The following is a 21,222-nucleotide window of genomic DNA, read 5'->3' as shown; positions in this document are numbered from 1 at the left end:
ACGATAATTGAACAAAGATCCGCTTTTGTTGCCGTTTATTCAAAATTCATGTACGGTACATGTTTAATGGTGTAATGGAATACGGTACATGTTTAATTGTGTAATGGTGTAATGGTGTACGGTTCATGTCGTATGCCACAGTAGGGTGTAATAGTGTACGGTACAAGTTGTATGATGTAATGGAGTTCGGTACATGTGTAATGTGTACGGTATATGTGTAATGGTGTAAGGTACATATTGTATGGTGTGATAGTGTCAAGTTTATGTAGGCATATCAATTAAAAATATTAATAGTGACTGCATACTTTTTGTTTGATCATATGCATTTTACTTCATGGTCATGGCAATGTTCAGTGAAAAAAACTCAGTGTAAAACCAATAGAAAACTAAGTCAGAAAACTGATGATTCAATAATCTTATTTAAAACTCACTAAGTCAATATGTTATCTTAATGCAACATTTTTTTTTATATCGGTCTTTAAATCAATAATAAGATTAAATAGGAAGCCACACTTTTTATATTCATAACCACAAATTTACATTTTTGTAGTATGGTATTTTTGCACATATATATATATATATATATATATATATATATATATATATATTATCGAGGTATTTGCCTAAAACGTTTAGGTCAGAATAAGGTTTGTTTGATCTGACTTATTGTCAAAGAAAAGAGCAAATATTTATTTATTTTTTGTGTTATTATTTTCCAACAAGTTATGGTTATTTAGTGGTAAACATTAAATAAAATGATTGATGATTGAAATTTACTTAAACGATACTGAATATGCAACCATCCACTTACATACCATGTATATTTTCAATAGGAAAGACATTTCGAGGTCCATATAAATCATCGTACTCCTCTTGAACGCCTACATAAGTTCCCACTCCGTACAACCAGCCGTGCTTTTCATGTCTCTCATTTAAAAAACGATCTTTCCATGTAACAGATATTTTCAAATCATCAACTGACACCCATGTATAGTTAGTTTTCGCTGAAGCCTCATTAACTTTGATTCTTTTTGTATGTTTGATGTCAACGACAGATCTATCATCATACAAAACGAGACATCTTGCTGACAGGTGGTTTCCTGCTCTGTCAATCGATGTCAGTATCATGGAATACATACCCGGTTTCGGCAGATTTATAATTTGCTAAAATGGAATAGATATAAATATGTATGGCAATAACCCAACAACACAATAACCTCGAAAAAGATATCAAGAGGTCAACATACGATTCAATAACAGGGAAGCCCGTAGGTTTGTATAGGCTTGAATTTGTCAGGCTAGGCAGTGAATAATCACTGAGATAACCCCCAGTTTTTGGTGGGGTTCGTGTTGCTCAGTTCTTTGTTGTGTTTTGTGTACTATTGTTAGCCTGTTTGTCTTTTTCTTTTTTAGCCATGGCGTTGTCAGTTATTTTCGACTTATGAGTTTGAATGTCCCTTTGGTATCTTTCGCCCCTCTTCTACTTAGCCAATGTGTATACATAGACATTTGATAAACATTACATAATTACTATTGTATTGTTATTGTATGTAAATATTGTCTAAGTGTATTAAAGAAAAAAAAGACAGAACGTATCAGTATATACAGGGGAGGGTTTCCCGACTGAACGATAGGTACTTTTGTTACCTTTGTTTAATTGTTCCCAATTTTTCATTTGAGTAAGAGTTGGCTTATTAAAGTATCGTTTGTAAGTTTTCCGACTTGCCACAATGTACAAAAAGAGGCTCATAAGTCAAGAGAAACTGACAACGCCTTGCAACGATAACGAAAGACGACGAAAAGACAAACATGGTCGTTAGACTCCGTATAAAAAACTATAAAAAGAGCAAAACGAACCCTAACAAAAACTTGGGGTGAACGAAAAGAGATGCGAAAGATATCAAATAGATATTCAAACTCAAAACGCAAGTCAAAAACAAACTGACAATGCCATGCCAAAAAAACGACGAAAAGACAAACAACAGTTTACAAAACACAACATAGAAAACTGCGGTTTTGAGCCATCTTAAGGCGATAATAAATTTTCTGTTTTGAAAAAAAACCCTATATTATTGTTAAAACTTCATACTACAGACATTGAGCTGTAATACTGTGAATATGCTAGTATGTCAAAATTGAAAATCATAACGAAAATAGCACAGGTTTGAAATACACTGAATCTATCACTTGGAATTTTATGCGACTGTCATACATGTGAACGGTTTAGCTAGCTATAAAACCAGGTTTAATCCACCATTTTCTACATAAGGAAATGCCTGTACCAAGTTAGGAAGATGACATTTGTTTTCCTTTCGTTTGATTTGTTTGAGCTTTTGATTTTGCCATTTGATAATGGACTTTCAGATTTGAATTTTCCTTGGAGTTCAGTATTTTTGTTATTTTACTTTTTGCAAAGCACTCAGTAGGGACATCTTTGTATCACTTTCAATAACAATTTTTAGAGTAATTACTGGAGAACACATTCACTGGTATACAACCTAACAAAGAAAGTGCACATGAATAATTTTACGTCTATGTGAATAAATAGTCACTGTCATGAATATGTATGAGAAGAAAAGTGTGCATCATACCTCCGAAATTTGGACTGATATTTTCTCGTTACGATGGACAGCTGGTCCAATTATATGATCCAACTGTCTTCCAGTAGACACTAACTCGTACAATTCAAGTTCAAAATGGTCTATGCCTGAAAGATCATCTTTCCATCCTCCCCATTCCACTTTTATGTCTGGCTAACATGTAATGATAAAAACAAAAGTAACAAGAAATGATTGTAACAGGATGCTGTTACGAAGTCTCCCAAACGAAGCTCCCATAATTCGTAATTCCCAGGGTCGCCTGACATTGGGCAAAGTCCAGTGAAAATTGGTTTGGTCCAGTAAAGTTATATGCATAAGTGATGCCTGGGGACTAACCCTGTATATCATTCAAATCATCTTGGCATGACAAACCAGAATATATATGGTTTAGGGGTGGGGATCTCAACCATTTACAAGATATTAGAACTTTCTCAAATGGCAGGGGGTCGTGATGACCCCTGGGGACTAACCCTGTATAACATTTCAAACCATCTTAGCATTAAAAACCAGAATATATATGGTTTAGGGGTGGGGATCTTGACCACTTACAAGATATTAGAACTTTCTCAAATGGCAGGGGGTCGGGATGACCCCTGGGGACAACCCTGTATATCATTCAAACCATCTTAGCATGACAAACCAGAATATATATGGTTTAGGGGTGGGGATCTTGACCACTTACAAGATATTAGAACTTTCTTAAATGGCATGGGGTGGGGGTGACCCATGGGGACTAACCCTGTATTTCATTTGATGTGCTTTATCATGACAAACCAGAATATATATGGTTTAGGGGTGGGGATCTTGACCACTTACAAGATATTAGAACTTTTTTAAATGGCATGGGGTGGGGGTGACCCCTGGGGACTAACCCTGTATTACATTTGATGTGCTTTATCATGAAAAACCAGAATATATATGGTTTAGGGGTGGGGATCTTGACCACTTACAAGGTATTAGAACTTTTTTTAAATGGCAGGGGGTGGGGTGACCCCTGGGGACTAACCCTGTATTTCATTTAATGGGCTTTATCATTTAGAACATTTTCAATTAAAAAGATTGTGTCTATCACAAACGGTTTTCAATTTATACTCATTTGAAAATTTTTAAAAATAAAATCCCATAGGGTTCTATAGTAAAACCCTCTTTTCTTTTTGCCCCTCAAAGTACCCCTTTATAAACCCCATTGCACAAACAAAACCCTGATTGCACCACTAGACATGTTAGTCTAACATATTGTGAAACCCTAAGTAAATCTAACAAGCGGTTTTGGAGAACGGGTGCGGACAAGTTCAAATTTAAAAGCGGCGGAAGAAGAAGAAGAAGAAGAAGAAGAAGAAGAAGAAGAAGAACTGAGCAAAACCAATAAGTCTTCCCAAACTTCGTTTGGGAGACTTAATAAATACATGCAAACATTAATTCATGTCTCTAATCACAATGAAATTGATGTATAATTATTATTATTGACTGGTTGTGATAAACATTTTCGAGGCTCTAATGTGAATGCATTTCTCATTTATCAGCCATTGATAATATCGATAAATATGAGTACCAGCAATGCGGAAATATGTTCTTTAATGGAAGTCTCTATGGTCGAATAAAATTTTAAACAAACCACATTTAACGTTAAATTCTTTTAAATCCAGTCTTGCTTTCGTTAAATATAAAAGAGTGCAAAACTATTAGTAAAACAATTATGACAATACTACGGTTAAAAAGGGGAAAAACGAAGAAAAAGTAAATCAACAGTCCACAAAACAAAGCTAAACGTTGTGAAACACAAACTCAATTTATAATATTGTAACTGGGCCTAGTTTGCTGTAGTGTATTACCAATACGATGAATAATGTCTCTTAAATGATGCTCGAGGGCGAAATATTTGGAAACTAAATACAAACGTTAACGTGCTGATACTATTTACAATAATTTATGTGTAAAACATATTTCCGAAATCGTTGTCACACTACATGACGATGTGTGAAATAAATCGTTTACCTTCTGAGTTGCATTCCTTCCCATGCAGTTTAGTTTAAACACTCCAAATCAACGATATTCAGTCAGCATGTTTTATATATGTTCTATGAATGTGGACCAAATTAATTTCGGCTGGGATTAGTTAAACTATGGTGATATTTAATAAAGTGATTCCTCTAATATTGTTCCACATATGATGTGTAGCAGAACTAATAGCATCCCCGGCCGTCTTTGCTAGGCATTACTTCTGAACTAATCTTCATCAAGTCAAGTCATAGAAAAAAAAGGAATAAGTGCATGGAAAAGAGAGGCGAAATATACCAAAGGGACATTCAAACTAATAAGTCAAAATTAAACTGACAACGCCATGGCTAATAAAGAAAAAGACAAATAGATAAACAACCATACACAAAACACAACATAGAAAACTAAAGACTGAGCAACACGAACCCCACCAAAAACTGGGGGTGATCTCAGGTGCTCCGGAAGGGTAAACAGATCCTGCTCCACATGTGGCACCCGTCGTGTTGCTCATGTTAGTACAAACCCGGTAATAAGTCTAATTCGGTAAGTCACATTCGGGGAAAGGGGGACGGGATTGTAGTTACCACAATTGGAACATATCCGTTATCATCTGCGAAGCTTTAGAGCTAATATTGCTCTAACATATAAATATCTAGCGCACCTGGTTCGATATTGGTATATGACGTCTTCCTTTCAAAACTCATTTCCTCTTATAATATTATACTAATGAAAAAAAGATAATTCGATTTTCAGTGATAACTAAGGGTATCTAACCATTTTATACAAAATGTTACGAGCTATTACATAGATTGAGTTTGGTTTTTGCGGATTTGACATTGACAATGGAAGAGCACTGTCTCGACCTCTTTATAATATTAAAATAACGGATTAATAGGTTTCAAGATCGAAATTGAATGTTTAGCAAATATCTATAGAAAATTTTCTCAATGGCTTAAACTATTTAAGATAACTTGTAAAGTTCTTTCTTTTTGCGGAGTCACAATTACTGTTGAATTAGTTGTATAAGAGTGTACCTTAATTATCCAAGTTGTAGATGAAAACATCTTTTAAAACTGTTTAACAACATATTCGGTAATGATATGTATGATGCTGTCGTGTTAAGAAAATTTGACAGTTATTATAAAAGAATAAATTTCCTTCCCAATATTAATATCAAACCAGACAAACAGGCAAATACAATTAAATGGAATTGCCGCATGACATTACAGTTAACCACTTTATAGATGAGTTTCCTCTGCAAACCTGTTTAGATAAGTCCTTGCAATCAACTGGTGGTTGGTTACAATCTGTTTTACTTCCCTTTATACATTCTTGGTATGGTTTTATATAATCCCATCGGAAGATTAAGCTACTTTGAACTGTTTTGCCTTTGAGTCTGACAGTTATCTCATGGTCATAATTTTCCCTATCGATATATTTTAGGAAACCTCCGTTTTCAGCAGTACATGTTATAGTTAACCTAAATAAAAGAAAATAACAATAAACACATATAATAAGTCAATTCTTCTCTGAAAAAAAGTCCATTCCTGTGTCGAGCATAGCCCTATGTAAAAATGAACCGTTTCGATTTAAACAAGTTTTTGCCCTAATCAATCCAAAAATGTATGATTGCATTCGAACTTGAAGGGAATTTACGGAACCGAAAGTTTCCCATTTTGTTGAAAATTATTACATGTGATAGGTCATGCTCTATGCAAAATCCAAAAATATACTGTTTTTTTACCAGGCGTATCTTTACCGTTATACAAAATGAAGTTGATGTCACTAACATTTTTCATCCTTTATCTGTTTTGTTTGGTATCGGCTACAGTTTCTGACATATAAAAATGTCCATGCTTGGTGTACTACTTGGCCTTCCATCTTTTAATCTTATCAAGTTCACATGTTTTAGGAGTCAAATGGAATAATTGTTACGAAGAATATTTTCCGAGCCATTGTCACTTACAATATTTCTTTATAACTGAATATGGGAATTATCTCCCATGGACTTTACCACTTTTACTCAGTATAAGATGAGAAGATGTGGTATGATTGCCAATGAGACAACTCTCCACCAGAGACCACATGACATTAAGTAATTGTTACTAATTTATCCTACGAGGTATAAAACAACTGATTCATAGCCCTTGGTTTGTATGTTAAATTCTGCAATTTCAAGCATTTACAGCTATTTTGTCTTAAGTTCAATTAAAGTGACAGTCATTTCATGTCAAAACTATACCTTATCCTGATTTGTGCTGAAAATTCAACATACATTTAATTGCATATTAGAGCACACTGATTCAGGAAAGTTTGGTAGACCAATGACAGTACTGTAATTTGAGCAACAAAGCAAATATGCCCTCCTATTTCAATTTCACATATTTGTTTTATTATTTAAGACAAACCTTCAGCAAGGGTTCTACAGTGATCCAAAGTCCTTAAGCATTCATTTGATACCATAGTTACCCAAATATTTTACTTATTAACAAAGTGACAGCTATAATAATTATATATTTTAAACATTTTGTTAAATCGTGTACTACTTTCTATGTGACCGGGCCCAAATTGATGGTTCTTTACCAAAACAAGATCTTTGGTGTAAAGGCCGCGATGTCAAAGTTTTGGCGTCCAGAAGACTGTCGGCTATTCAGTAATGAAGTTCGACGGAGTCGATTCAGATTTTTTGCGGTGTTATATCCTTTATGACTCTTTTGAATTGTTAAAATCAAATGTATTGAACTACCAAAGAATATTTCCCACCCTTCGGTTTTTCTCTAGTTTACTTCTGTAAAGCCTATAAGAAAGCTTTCGGCTTGCGGGGAGATAACACCGTCTTGAAAGATAGTTCAGTCTGCAAGGGTCGATTTCAAATAGTTTATGTAGGTTCGATACTTGATACAAAAGATCATTTTGATATTTCATGCATTTTCGATTTGACGAAATTTTAAAATGATAGAAATTTAAATTAAAACAATAAAAAAATCGGTTTGGTAGGCGGAAAGACTTTAATTGATACTAATATTGTTATAAAAATTCTTCTGAATACGTAGTTCAGGGTTGGAGCTTTATGATTCACTAAGTGAACATGAAATTCTAGATTAAAATCACGGTAAAATAATACGATACTATACATTTATTTCCCGTGCCGGAGGGAGATATGAAGATTTGTTCACCCAAGAATATTCATATTTCACGAGGGCTCTGCCCGAGGGAAATATGATTTTTCGAGGGTGAGCAAATCTTCATATCTCCCGAGGCAAAGGGAAATGAATGTTTTATTCCACTGCCTATGCTTTGTTTGCTATCAATACATTAAATATTATTTTGCATACTTTTTTTTTTCTTATCCGCTTGTTTTTGTAAGTCAAACTAAACACGACATACCCATTGATAAACAGTAAGGATCAAAATTTAATTATAAGTCTTTTTGTTTTATCGTCTGAAATAAATTTGAACATGATAATGATTTTTGCTATCACTATTTTAAGAAGAATAGGAAGTTCAAAACGTTATGTTCATTAACCGCGCGTAACGTCGCACGAAGTAATCCCGACATTTCAGAGGGGAATATGATCCTCAGAATGGAATATGAAGATTTGTTCAATGACACGTGGGATAGTCTCAACCAATCAAATATTGATTAAACTATCAATATGTTTAAACAGTGGAATAAAAACTTTTATATGAATATTGAGAATAAGTAACCCGGCGTTCAATAGGTTAAACAACTGTTCAATGTATTTGTGTAAAATACGTTGCTCTATAATTCAAAACAATGAGTTTAAACAATTTGGAATTGAATGATTATGATAATATCATGACAAAATTAGTCTGTCGTGTTTTTCTTTTTTAAATATTCTTGTCATAGATAAGGAAATTGATGTCTTTATACTATATAGGAATCAACTGGAAGCAATATAATTACAGAAAAATCAAATGAGTAATAAAACGTCGGTGGGGTATCATGTTTAATGATAAGGATTTGGTTAAGGCTATTTATATAATCCGCTTTATGTCAAGAAATTGTGAAATTTTAATTAATCGTAATATTTAAATATATTTAACTTATATCATGTAACATATCTTACTTATCTGCATGTTGGAATCCCCAAGAACTTATGCTGAACTTTTTATTTTTACCACAGTTTGTAATGTGAAATATTGGATAGGACAAGCCGTAACGGCAATTTAACAGCCGATGATTTTTCCGAGATACTCCTGCAAAAGAAATAAAGTTCAATAAAATGAATAACATTTGTGCATGTACCTTATCATATACCCATCCCACCTATACATGTGAGATAGTAGTTGATTTAATAGAGTGTATAAAAAGAACAAAACGGTGTGTAAATTCCTTATTTTTCATTTTTCAAAGGTTTATGTTCGTTGACATAAAAAGAGTGAAAATCGCCAAAAAGTTGAAACACTTATTGAACACCATCCTTTCTAACGTCGTTAATTTTGAAATAAATCTCTTAACGCATATTGAATTAGTTACGCCGACTGATAGACGGGCGCAGTGACAACGGTCAACCATAAAATTGTCGTCGATTGGTCATACTTTACTTATCACAAAGCAACTATACAAACGGCCAAGAGATAACGCACTATAGCTACCGAGATATTATATTTTCCTTTAGAGTGATAAAAACAGTTTATTTCCATAGTTTTATCAAGCAGACTTGCTTTAGAATTAAAACAAAAATCACAGATTGAAAGGCAATACACAAAAAGCAGTAAAATATGACCATGATAAAGACCGAAATACTGTGTGCTAAAGATTAAGTAATAGACATTTAATTCAATGAAAAATTAAGACTGTAGATTACAACATACATAATACTTATATTTCTTTATTTTTTTTTCAAAAAATGTTTGTGTATTTTTGTTTCTTCACACATGCACCTCTCAGAACTCTGCTCAATATTCAAGCAATTTGCAACTGCAGTTAAATAAAAACTATTTGTCCACCAACATAATGTTATAAAAAAATTACAAATATGTATGTAAACAATATTAAATCAAATGGGAAAAAATACATCTTGTGGCATATAAAAGCACAAAATAAGCAACTTTAAACTCCGAAATAGAGGTGACACACACAAGCTGGCTATATTTGGCTTTGCAATATGACAGTTGACATATTTAAGGCTTAGGGAAAAACCCTCATATGGAAAGCCTTTCCGGGTTCCTGTATATTTGCGTCCATTCGTATATGAAGAAAATGCTTTCAAAATATCTTATTTTCATCTGCAGTAAGAAATAAATTTGTTAAATTCTAGTAATAAATGTATCAATAAGTTTAAGTATTCATCAAAATATATTTAAATGGAGATGATTAATATATATTGGTATATATATGTAATATCGATTTTACAAGGGAGGTTACTACTGCTTAAAAAAGTCTGTTATATCAATCAATATAAAGTAAACAGAGGGGTTACCGTTCCCAGAAAACTAATATCAGAATTAATAGATAAAGGGACGAAGGAAACAATTAGGGCGCTTGATCTATACACTTGTGAAAGGGTAGAGTCGAAATCTTAAATGGTAAGGATTGATGACTAACATACAGCATCAAATATTACACACATATACACCAATCTCGAGTTGTTTTTTATGAATGAGTTACACCAGTTGAACCGAGGTCAATCGGCATAAACGACGTCATCGAACAATCGGTTCTTACTGTGACGTAATAACATAATCATTGTGACGAAGGAAATTTACTGGAAATTGCACGAATTCGAGAGTCGTTTATTCAAAGGATAAAATCAACGGCCTGATTTAAACAATAACCGAAAAACATATATGACAAACAGCAACTAAAGACAACCACTTTTTAACGGACCTCAGGCACAACAGAGGCGGAGTTAAACATGTTTTGAAGAGCCCACTCCCTTCAACCCTCCAAATATGATACATGATGAAACACTGTAACGTTACAGGCACTCCATAAGAACAAAGTTGGAATTTAAAACTTCGCAATAATTATCATCGAGGTCTTGAGGAGATGATAAACAAAACAATCATATTCCTGCAATTACTCAGTACAACATCGATAGAATAAAATCATAATATAGTCATTGATAGATCGATTGAATGATAGTATTGCTCATGCCACCCCGAACAAAAAACGTTACCGATTGTCATTTTTCTCCTTGTTGTTATCATTATTTTTATTATAACGATATTTTCCTCTCAATTTCCTAGATATAAATATGCTAGGCCCAATTACACTTCACCTAAGTGTTGCATATCTGTAAATATGCAAACTCTACTTGGAATTCCACAATTTTCCTCAGGTGAAAAATGATAATGTTCCCTTTCCCTCAATAGCTTTAAGTTTGCCTTAACTATTCTACGCAATGTTGGTATCCACGAAGTTAAGGTACAGGTTGATTTTAATAATTTTGCAAAGAAATATAATTGGGAAAATTTTCAAGAATTTGTCTGGAAATAACCATGTGGGAAAGCACATTAGTTGAATTTTCCTAAAGTTTACTGGAATGTAATGGAATGTTATAGGTTTGTAACCTGCAATGTTCGTTCGTTCGTTCGTTCATTCATTCATTCATTCATTCATTCATTCATTCATTCATGTCTTTATTTCCTCATGATTGAGACATAATGAATACATTCATTCATTCATTCATTCATTCATTCATTCATTCATTCATTCATGTCTTTATTTCCTCATGATTGAGACATAATGAATACACAAAATTAACTAAATATCACACATCAAAAAGAATAAACGAAATAGGAACAGATCAAAAAAAATTTTTTTTTACATATACAGAAAAATATACACTTTAGTCATTCGGCATAAAGTCCTTATGCAGTCTTGAATGATGACATATCATGTATTGCCTAACCTGACACAACGTCCATATGTTGCTACGCATTGAACAACATGGGCGTGGCAAAGCTTCTCAAACTCCGAATGTTCGGCAATGACATTTAATGGATTTCGTCCTAGTAAAAGTTGATACACATCCTCATCATCATATTCACTTAGTTCGCAATACAGTTGTAGTGAAAAATTCTCAATAATCATATTCCACCACAATTCACACAGCTCTGTAGTACAACTGCAAGAACAACATGCATGTACATAGACATCATCAAAGTAGTTTTTGCATGCGACGCACTTATTTCCAGATGAATTTGGTATATCAGTTAACAGTTTTGTGATAAAATAGGAATTTCGTATACTAGTATCTGCAAACGATTGTGCTTTTTTCCAGAAGTTGGTCATAGAAACTGTGTTGGGAATATTTTTAAAACGTATAAAATTGTCATTTAACGCAATACGGTTTAACCAGTTGACTGACTGCTGTTCGTTAACTGTTTTGTGAACAATCGATTTCCATTGACTTTTTGATGGAAAACTCCCAGTATCAATATATTCGGTAAGATATTGAATAAGTCCATATGTTTTTAAAATGTCAAAAACATCAGGAATGTATCCATAGTGACGGCGGTGAGGGTTTATGAGGAATGAAAATAGTCGAAAAAAGAACAGTTTTCTTTTGTGAATAAAACTCATAATCGGATGAATCCCAATAATGCTCTCGCACATATCAGATCTGGTAGAAGTTTTTAATGCTGAATTGTGTTTGACAATGAAGTGTTGAAAACAATTTAGCGTCGTTATATCACAGGATTTGAGGTTACTCAATGTTTCGCAGCCATAAAGGACGCCCGGTAAGACTCCAGTTTTGTATAATTTAACTTATACAGACGGATTAGTTGCTCTTGACATTACTCCCTTCAATGCAAAGTATGTGTTTTTACCTTTTCTACAAGCATTTATAGTTCTGTTCTTAGTTTTGAATCGAGAACTAAGTTCTATACCTAAATGTGTATAATTGTCAGATAATGGAATATTCTTATTTCCTATACACCAGTTGAAGATAACATTGCTTTCTCTTGTATTTACGGAGAATTGCATAATACACAGAATCGCCAATTTCTAGAGTACTCGAAACACACATCAAGCATGCGCTGAAGAGACAGTGGGGACGTGGCAATACAAGATATGTCATCAGCAAGAGCAGGTACACAGCAATTGATACTGTATATACCTGTGTTTTGATTGCATTTTTCAATTTCACATATTAGATCATTATTAAAAATTAAATACAATAAACCAGACAGCACACTGCCTTGTCTTTATACACCTTCCAACACTGGAAACAAATTTGACTAATGCTGGTTAACAACTATAGCACTTTTTGTGTTTGTATGAAAGTCATTAACTATTACCCATAATTTACTGTTCACACCTAGTTGATACAATTTGTACATGACACCTAGTCTCCAGACCGTGTCGAGTGCCTTCCTACTATCTAGAAAAGCTACAAAAATCTTACTACAAAATTCAAGATTATGGAAAATTGTCTCGTGTAGATTAAAGGAAGCTGTTAGGCAACCGAGGTCTTTCTGAAATCCTTGTTGTTGGCAGTTTGGGAAGTTTATATTATCCAGTACGATTAGCAAACGGTTTTTTATAACATGCTCTGACAAAGACCGTTGAAACACACGGCAAAAGTGTAATCGGGCGGTAGCTGTCAGGAGATGTTTTAGGTTTATTGTTTCCTTTATAGAGTGGTACTAGTAAACCGAACTTCCAATCGTCAGGTACACGACCTTTCTTCACTATGAGGTTAAAAAATGAAGTAAGGCAATGGATAACAACTTCTCCGCCGTATATTAAATGTTCGTTTTGAATTTTATCGTGTCCGCTGGCTTTTTTATGCATCAAGGATTTGACGATATCGCGTACTTCACATTCGTTGATGAGTCCACCAGGTAGGTTCTCATTGGAGTTACAACAGGTTTTTAAAATCTCCGAATATGCACTGTCAATAAATAGTTTCTTGGACGTATCAAAAGTGACAGTATTGTCCGTTGTGCAAACGTTTGAAAAATAGTCCATAAAGACATTAGCAATGCTTTCTGGGTTATTACATGTATCACCATTATGAATGATTTCTGGATACATTCTTGATGTTGATGGTTTATATCTTTTTATTAGTTTCCAGAATAAACGGATATCGCACTCTGCTGCTTCGTTTATATCATCGTAACATTTTTTGATATATTGTTCGTAAGCTGCGTGTTGCACATTCCGAAATTCATATTTGGCTTTTTTGTAATGTTTATACGATCCATGACTCATTCCTCTGGGCCGTCCATCTGCAAGCCATTGTTTACGCATTGACCGTTCCGTCTGATTAGCTTTCTTAACATCGGGTGTCCAGTATGGTTTTGTATATGGGTTAAATCCGCACGTAGGATTAACGGAATCTGCCGCAGCATGTTAAATGTTCTCAATTTCCGTGTTAACAGTATCTACTTCTACATTGTCTGAAATGATTCGGTCGGTTAACAGTTCCAGTGATACGTCTATAGATTCCTGATAATTTCTAATATGTTTGTCATTAATTTTATGCCAAGCTGGAAATTTGCTATACGAGTTCATTATTCTGTGTGGATTGTTATCTATCAAAAGTTCCACTATTATCGGTAAATGATCAGAAGTACTGCTAATCGAACCCTCGTCAAGAATTTCACAATACCTCAGTTGCCTAAGTACACTCTTATTTACAAGAAAATAATCGATCATAGTTTTCTTAGTTATAAACGTGTAATCAGGCCCTGTATGCTTAATTTTACCACCTGAAAATAACATATCATGTCTTTTAACAAATTTTTGCAACTCAATAGATTTATATTGGTTTGAATGCAATCTGTCTTTCGTACGACAACTAGCATTAAGGTCGCCTGCTACAATGACACTGCCATAATTACAATAATAAGAAACTAAAGTATCTAACATGTTCAATTAATTTCTGTAATTATCTTTACTATCGTCAGAAGGTAAGTATGCTCAAAAAATAAAAATTGACCCATTTGACTTGCTTTTGATCTGTAAACCTACATTTTTGTCAGAGATAATATCATGCATCTCACTAACAAGGAATTATAGTGTATTTTTGTACAATATAGCAACACCGCCTTTCCCATGATAAGCGTGATAACTATTTGGTAAGTCTTCAGCTTTACCTATACAAATGTAGCCCTGTTCAATAGTTGAAATGTAATATAGAGAACTTTTTTTAAGTTTGTGTTCAGAAATTACACAAATATCACAATCTGTATATTTCAAAAGACTACTTAAACAAACAGTGGAGGACATTATGCCTCTAACATTCCAATCTTATAATTTTAGACTAGACATAATCAAAAACAAAAGAAAAATATGCACTTTACAATAGTTAAGTTTTGTATTCCACATTTTGAAATAGAGTTTATTCATGGTGCTGTTCGTTTTCAGTTTCGTTTAAAAAACGGTGGTTCCACTCATAATTACTTAATCATTTCCTACATTGCACTCCATCCGGCCAAAAATTATGAGATTCAATAGAGTCTGCGCAATTTTCAACAACATTAAGTTTTGCTGATACTCACTGTGCACTATGTTTTGGGTTAAACAATCTTACGTATGTCACATGTACGTTTACTTTCTCAAGATAAGCTAGAATCCCTGATCTGGTGGATTTAGGATTAATGCCCGAGAGATAATATCTCGCCGTTATCTTTCTTTTAACACCAGTAAAGAAGTTTTCATCTGTATATGCGGGGGATGTATCTATGTCCTCGGTTACTCCATCCAATCGTACCATTATTTTATAAGTCATGTTCAATTGTTTATCAATTCCACGCAAACCGTTAACTTTTTTGCGGGCCCGAATTTGTGGTCGTAAACGACTTCGGAGTTGATAATGGTGAAATGTTACCGTTAGCTGATTTATTTACTTCGCTATGTAAGCCGATAACACGGGAATATTTATTTTTGTCTGCTGATTACTTCTATTCGGAATAGAGTTCACCTGTTTCAGATGCGATTGATTTGAGGCACGAGACGGGGTTTTTGTTGATACTTTTTCGGCGTATGATTTTTGGGTTGATAATTTTAATTCGTTCACTTGTTTTTCCAGAGAAGCTTGTAATTTGTTGAACCATTCCATCTCACTCCTATTTTTTGAACGCTGGTTGTGTAAGAATCAAAATTAAATTCTCCAATTGCTTTGGATTGTAGATCAAATAGTTTGTGGTAGCGTCATATTGTATAAATTTTCGCTCGTTCGCCAAACAGTGTCGACTTAATATGTCATTCACATTTTCGAGATCAGTTTTTAATTCATTGTTTTCGCTTTTTATGTGTTTGATTATTTTTTGGTTTTCCGTATCTGATCGCTCTAATTCTGAAATACATTCTAAAGCCGATTGTAGTGTGGCTCTTAGTTCAATAACATTACAGTTCGGTAGCGTACTTTGATCGCTGACTGATTTGCTATCGTCTTTTCTGAATACTTCTTCGATCCCAGAACTGTCATCATTGATAAACATGTACAGAATAAAACAATCATTTGCATACTAGTACTTAAGTGTTGACGAGCTCTTACTTGTACTTTTACGTGTATATAGTTTCCCTGCTGGGCACCCCATTACAGATTTTACTCTGCTAGTAAGGATACTCCGATACCATGTTATTGTATTTTTGATGTCGTTAGTCATTTCTATAAGTTTTGGAATATACAGATCTCTTGGGAGATTGAAAAGATTGTCATCTAATTTTGCTATAAATTCTTGGTTAGGGACAAAATCATCTAATTGAGAATTTTGGGACTCAATGTAACCATCTCCGGTATTGTTTACACTCGACCGACATAGAGTATTCATTTCGGTAAGAATTCGAACCATTTGGCTATTTCGGGGGGAATACTCCCTGAAAATCTCATTACTTCTTTGATTTACAACGTCAATCCCGTCAAATCCACTTTCACCAATAGAATTTTGACTTATATCGCACAAATTTGGATTGAAGTCGCCTACCGAAACAACACAGCCATTCACATCGGCAGCCATTTTTTTTTACAGAAATGTGACCTGTCATGCAAATATGTGCAGAAAGAGTTTGAAAAAAATCTGAATGACTGATGTTACTATAGAAACTATATTTCGTGATGACATTTGCGATTGATTGCAAATGTAATTCGATGTCTTCTTCTATCTCCTTTCCTGCACATTAAAGTCTTCACGACAGTTGGTTAAAATGGGTTCTTTGAGGAACCACAGAAAGGTAGGGATTATCATAGAATTTGAGGAGAAAAAAAATATATGGAATATTTTACCAGTTTTAACAATATGAATTGCTGAATAACGCTAAACATAACATATGTCAGAAAATAAACAACTCTCATAAATTTTTAAAATTGATCTTTCAGAAAGGAAATTATTGTTTTATAGACGCTAAAAGGTAAACAGAAATCAATTACAAATAAACTCGGTGGAACTGTTGAGGGAACTAGCACGTATGAAAGCCTTAAAGTATACATTCTATGACTTGGGATGGGGCCAAATAATCTCCATGGATATGAGATGTGTAAATGTTGATACAGCTGCGTACTTATTATCATTAACCTACCATATATGGTTCCCCTGAAACTGACTTAATTATAAACATGGATGTGAAGTTAGCAGCCGGTTCGTTATTCGATATTCGATATTCAAAATCCAACCGGCTGCTAGCAGTCGGTTCGATATTCAAATTTAGTTGAAAATCATAAAACATATAGTATTTCATAACATTAAAAGCATGATTTTTATAGTTGAAAGGAGTGAAAAGATACGTAGGAAATCGTTTTATAACCCCTTCAAGTTGTCTTTAACTCTCGTTGTCCTCAAATATAAACCCTTATCAATGCTTATGTAATTTGCATATTTGTCTTTATGTAATATAGATTTTTATCAATAAAACGACATCAAAACTGTAATGTTATATCTAATATTTCTTAAAACAAAAACAAAAACCGATCACTCTAGAAAAAATATTTAGCGAAAACCTACCTGAGACCGCTTAAATGACGGTGAGACCCCCCCCCCCCCCCACCCCCTGTTCTTTCAATGTCCATAAAATTCGACGAATTCATAGAGTCTGTATAAATTAAGACTGTATCAAAAGGATTTCTAAGAATAATGTCATCTTCGATATCTTCGGAGGGCTAAGATTGTTACTTTTCAGCTAAAAATTGTCAAAATTTTAGGACAAAGGGCACAGGGCAATAGTGAGAGCTCCCTGATCTCTCAATCTGCCTAATATTAAGCAGACAGTTAGTTAATAGGTATATACAAACGTGACTAAAACGAATTTGGGTACACTTCCTGTCTTCTATGTTTACGGAGGGCCCAAAGTGCCAGTTGGATATGCAAAATATATAGCGAAAACATACCTGAGACCGCTTAAATGACGGTGAGACCCCCTGTTATTTCAATGTCTATAAAATTCGACAAATTCATAGACTCTGTATAAATAAAGATTGCATCAAAAGGATTTCCAAGAATAATGTCATCTTCGATATCTACGGAGGGCCAAATTGTATCTTTTCAGCTAAAAATTGTCAAAATTTCAGGACAAAGGGCACAGGGCAATGGTGAGAGCCCATGATCTCTCAATCTACCTAATATTAAGCAAACAGTTAGTTAATAGGTAGATACAAACGTGACTTAAAGGAATTTGGGTACACTTCCTGTCTTCTATGTTTACGGAGGGCATCAAAGTTCCAGTTGGATATTCAAAATATATGGCGAAAACCTACCTGAGACCGCTTAAATGACGGTGAGACCCCCCTGTTCTTTCAATGTCCATAAAATTAGACGAATTCATAGACTCTGTATATATATAAAGATCGCATCAAAAGGATTTCTAAGAATAATGTCATCTTCGATATCTACGGAAGGCTTAGATTGTCACTTTTCAGCTAAAAATTGTCAAAATTTCAGGACAAAAGACGCAGGGCAATGGTGAAAGCTCCCTGATCTCTCAATCTGCCTAATATTGAGCAGACAGTTAGTTACAAGTTAGATGCAAACTTGACTAAAAGGAATTTGGGTACACTTCCTGTCTTCTATGTTTACGGAGGGCCCAAAGTGCCAGTTGGATATTCAAAATATATAGCGAAAACATACCTGAGACCGCTTAAATGACGGTGAGACCCCCTGTTCTTTCAATGTCCATAAAATTAGACGAATTCATAGACTCTGTATATATATAAAGATCGCATCAAAAGGATTTCTAAGAATAATGTCATCTTCGATATCTACGGAAGGCTTAGATTGTCACTTTTCAGCTAAAAATTGTCAAAATTTCAGGACAAAGGACGCAGGGCAATGGTGAAAGCTCCCTGATCTCTCAATCTGCCTAATATTGAGCAGACAGTTAGTTACAAGTTAGATACAAACTTGACTAAAAGGAATTTGGGTACACTTCCTGTCTTCTATGTTTACGGAGGGCCCAAAGTGCCAGTTGGATATTCAAAATATATAGCGAAAACATATCTGAGACCGCTTAAATGACGGTGAGACCCCCCTGTTCTTTCAATGTCCATAAAATTCGACGAATTCATAGACTCTTTTTAAATAAAGATTGTATCGAAAGGATTTCTAAGAATAATGTCATCTTCGATATCTACGGAGGGCTTAGATTGTCACTTTTCAGCTAAAAATTGTCAAAATTTCAGGACAAAGGGCACAGGGCAATGGTGAGAGCCCCCTGATCTCTCAATCTGCCTAATATTAAGCAAACAGTTAGTTAATAGGTAGATACAAACGTGATTAAAAGGAATTTGGGTACACTTTCTGTCTTCTATGTTTACGGAGGGCCCAAAGTGCCAGTTGGATATTCAAAATATATAGCATAAACCTACCTGAGACCACTTAAATGACAGTGAGACCCCCCTGTTCTTTCAATGTCCATTAAATTCGACTAATTCATAGACTCAGGGCAATGGTGAGAGCCCCCTATCTCTTAATCTGCCTAATATTAAGCAAACAGTTAGATAGATACAAACGTGACTAAAAGGAATTTGGGTACACTTTCTGTCTTCCATGTTTACAAAGGGCCCTAAATGCCAGTTGGATATTCAAAATATATAGCGAAAACCTAGCTGAAAAGTGACAATCTAAGCCCTCTGTAGATATCGAAGATGACACTATTCTGAGAAATCCTTCGAATACAACCTTTATATACACCCAGTCTATGATTTAGTGGAAGTGTATGGACATTGAAAGACCAGGGGGGTCTCATCCTCATTTAAGCGGTCCCAGGTAGGTTTTCACTATATATTTTAAATATCCAACTGGCACTTTGGGCGCTCCGTAAACATAGAAGACAGAAAGTGTACCCAAATTCCTTTTAGTCACGTTTGTATCTACCTATTAACTAAATGTTTCCATAATATTAGAAAGATTGAGAGATCAGGGGCTCTCACCATTGCCCTGTGCCCTTTGTCCTGAAATTTTGACAATTTTTAGCTGAAAAGTGACATTCTAAGCCCTCCGTATATATCGAAGATGACATTATTCTGGGAAATCCTTCGAATTCAACCTTTATATATACCCAGTCTATGATTTAGTTGAATTGTATGGACATTGAAAGACCAGGGGGGTCTCATCCTCATTTAAGCGGTCTCAGGTAGGTTTTCACTATATATTTTGAATATCCAACTGGCACTTTGGGCGCTCCGTAAACATGGAAGACAGAAAGTGTACCCAAATTCCTTTTAGTCATGTTTGTATCTACCTATTAACTAAATGTCTCCATAATATTAGAAAGATTGAGAGATCAGGGGGCTCTCACCATTGCCCTGTGCCCTTTGTCCTGAAATTTTGACAATTTTTAGCTGAAAAGTGACAATCTAAGCCCTCCGTAGATATCGAAGATGACATTATTCTGGAAAATCCTTCGAATACAACCTTTATATATACCCAGTCTATGATTTAGTTGAATTGTATGGACATTGAAAGACCAGGGGGTCTCACCCTCATTTAAGCGGTCTCAGGTAGGTTTTCACTATATATTTTGAATATCCAACTGGCACTTTGGGCGCTCCGTAAACATGGAAGACAGAAAGTGTACCCAAATTCCTTTTAGTCACGTTTGTATCTACCTATTAACTAAATGTCTCCATAATATTAGAAAGATTGAGAGATCAGGGGGCTCTCACCATTGCCCTGTGCCCTTTGTCCTGAAATTTTGACAATTTTTAGCTGAAAAGTGACAATCTAAGCCCTCCGTAGATATCGAAGATGACATTATTCTGGGAAATCCTTCGAATACAACCTTTATATATACCCAGTCTATGATTTACTTGAATTGTATGGACATTTAAAGACCAGGGGGGTCTCACCCTCATTTAAGCGGTCTCAGGTAGGTTTTCACTGTATATTTCTTGTTGGGGCTTTCCATAAACATTTCTATTTATATTTCTAAATATTTCTAGAGTTATCGGTTTTTCTTTTTGTTTTAAGAAATATAATATATAAAAGTACATCTTTGATGTTGTTTTATTGATAAAAATCTATATTACATAAAGACAAATATGCAACTTAGAAAAGGGTTTATATTCGAGAATTTACGACAGCTTGAAGAGGTCATTAAACGATTTCTTGCGTATCTTATCAGTCCTCTTTACTATGAAAATCATGCTTTTAATGTAATCAAGTATCTAATTTTTTTATGATTTTCAACTATATTTTGAATATCGAACCG

At 34.4% G+C, this 21,222-nt stretch overlaps 1 protein-coding gene across 1 annotated transcript in view; it reads right to left on the bottom strand.

The window, feature by feature from the left end:
- LOC127706327 (uncharacterized) overlaps positions 1-21,222 on the bottom strand; it is a 207,329-nt gene that overhangs the window by 69,384 nt on the left and 116,723 nt on the right. The window contains exons 11-14 of the mRNA XM_052210860.1: positions 8,690-8,819; positions 5,862-6,078; positions 2,592-2,753; positions 816-1,164 (exon numbers count right to left, since the gene is read on the bottom strand). Of these exons, the coding sequence (XP_052066820.1) occupies positions 816-1,164; positions 2,592-2,753; positions 5,862-6,078; positions 8,690-8,819 (858 nt within the window). The remainder of the gene's footprint in view (positions 1-815; positions 1,165-2,591; positions 2,754-5,861; positions 6,079-8,689; positions 8,820-21,222) is intronic.

This window comes from Mytilus californianus, unplaced genomic scaffold, assembly GCF_021869535.1.
Source record: "Mytilus californianus isolate M0D057914Y unplaced genomic scaffold, xbMytCali1.0.p SCAF_6, whole genome shotgun sequence".
In the NCBI taxonomy this organism is placed as follows: Eukaryota; Metazoa; Mollusca; class Bivalvia; order Mytilida; family Mytilidae; genus Mytilus; species Mytilus californianus.
The sequence above is the reverse complement of the archived record's forward strand: the minus strand, read 5'-3'. Positions and strand labels throughout refer to the sequence as shown.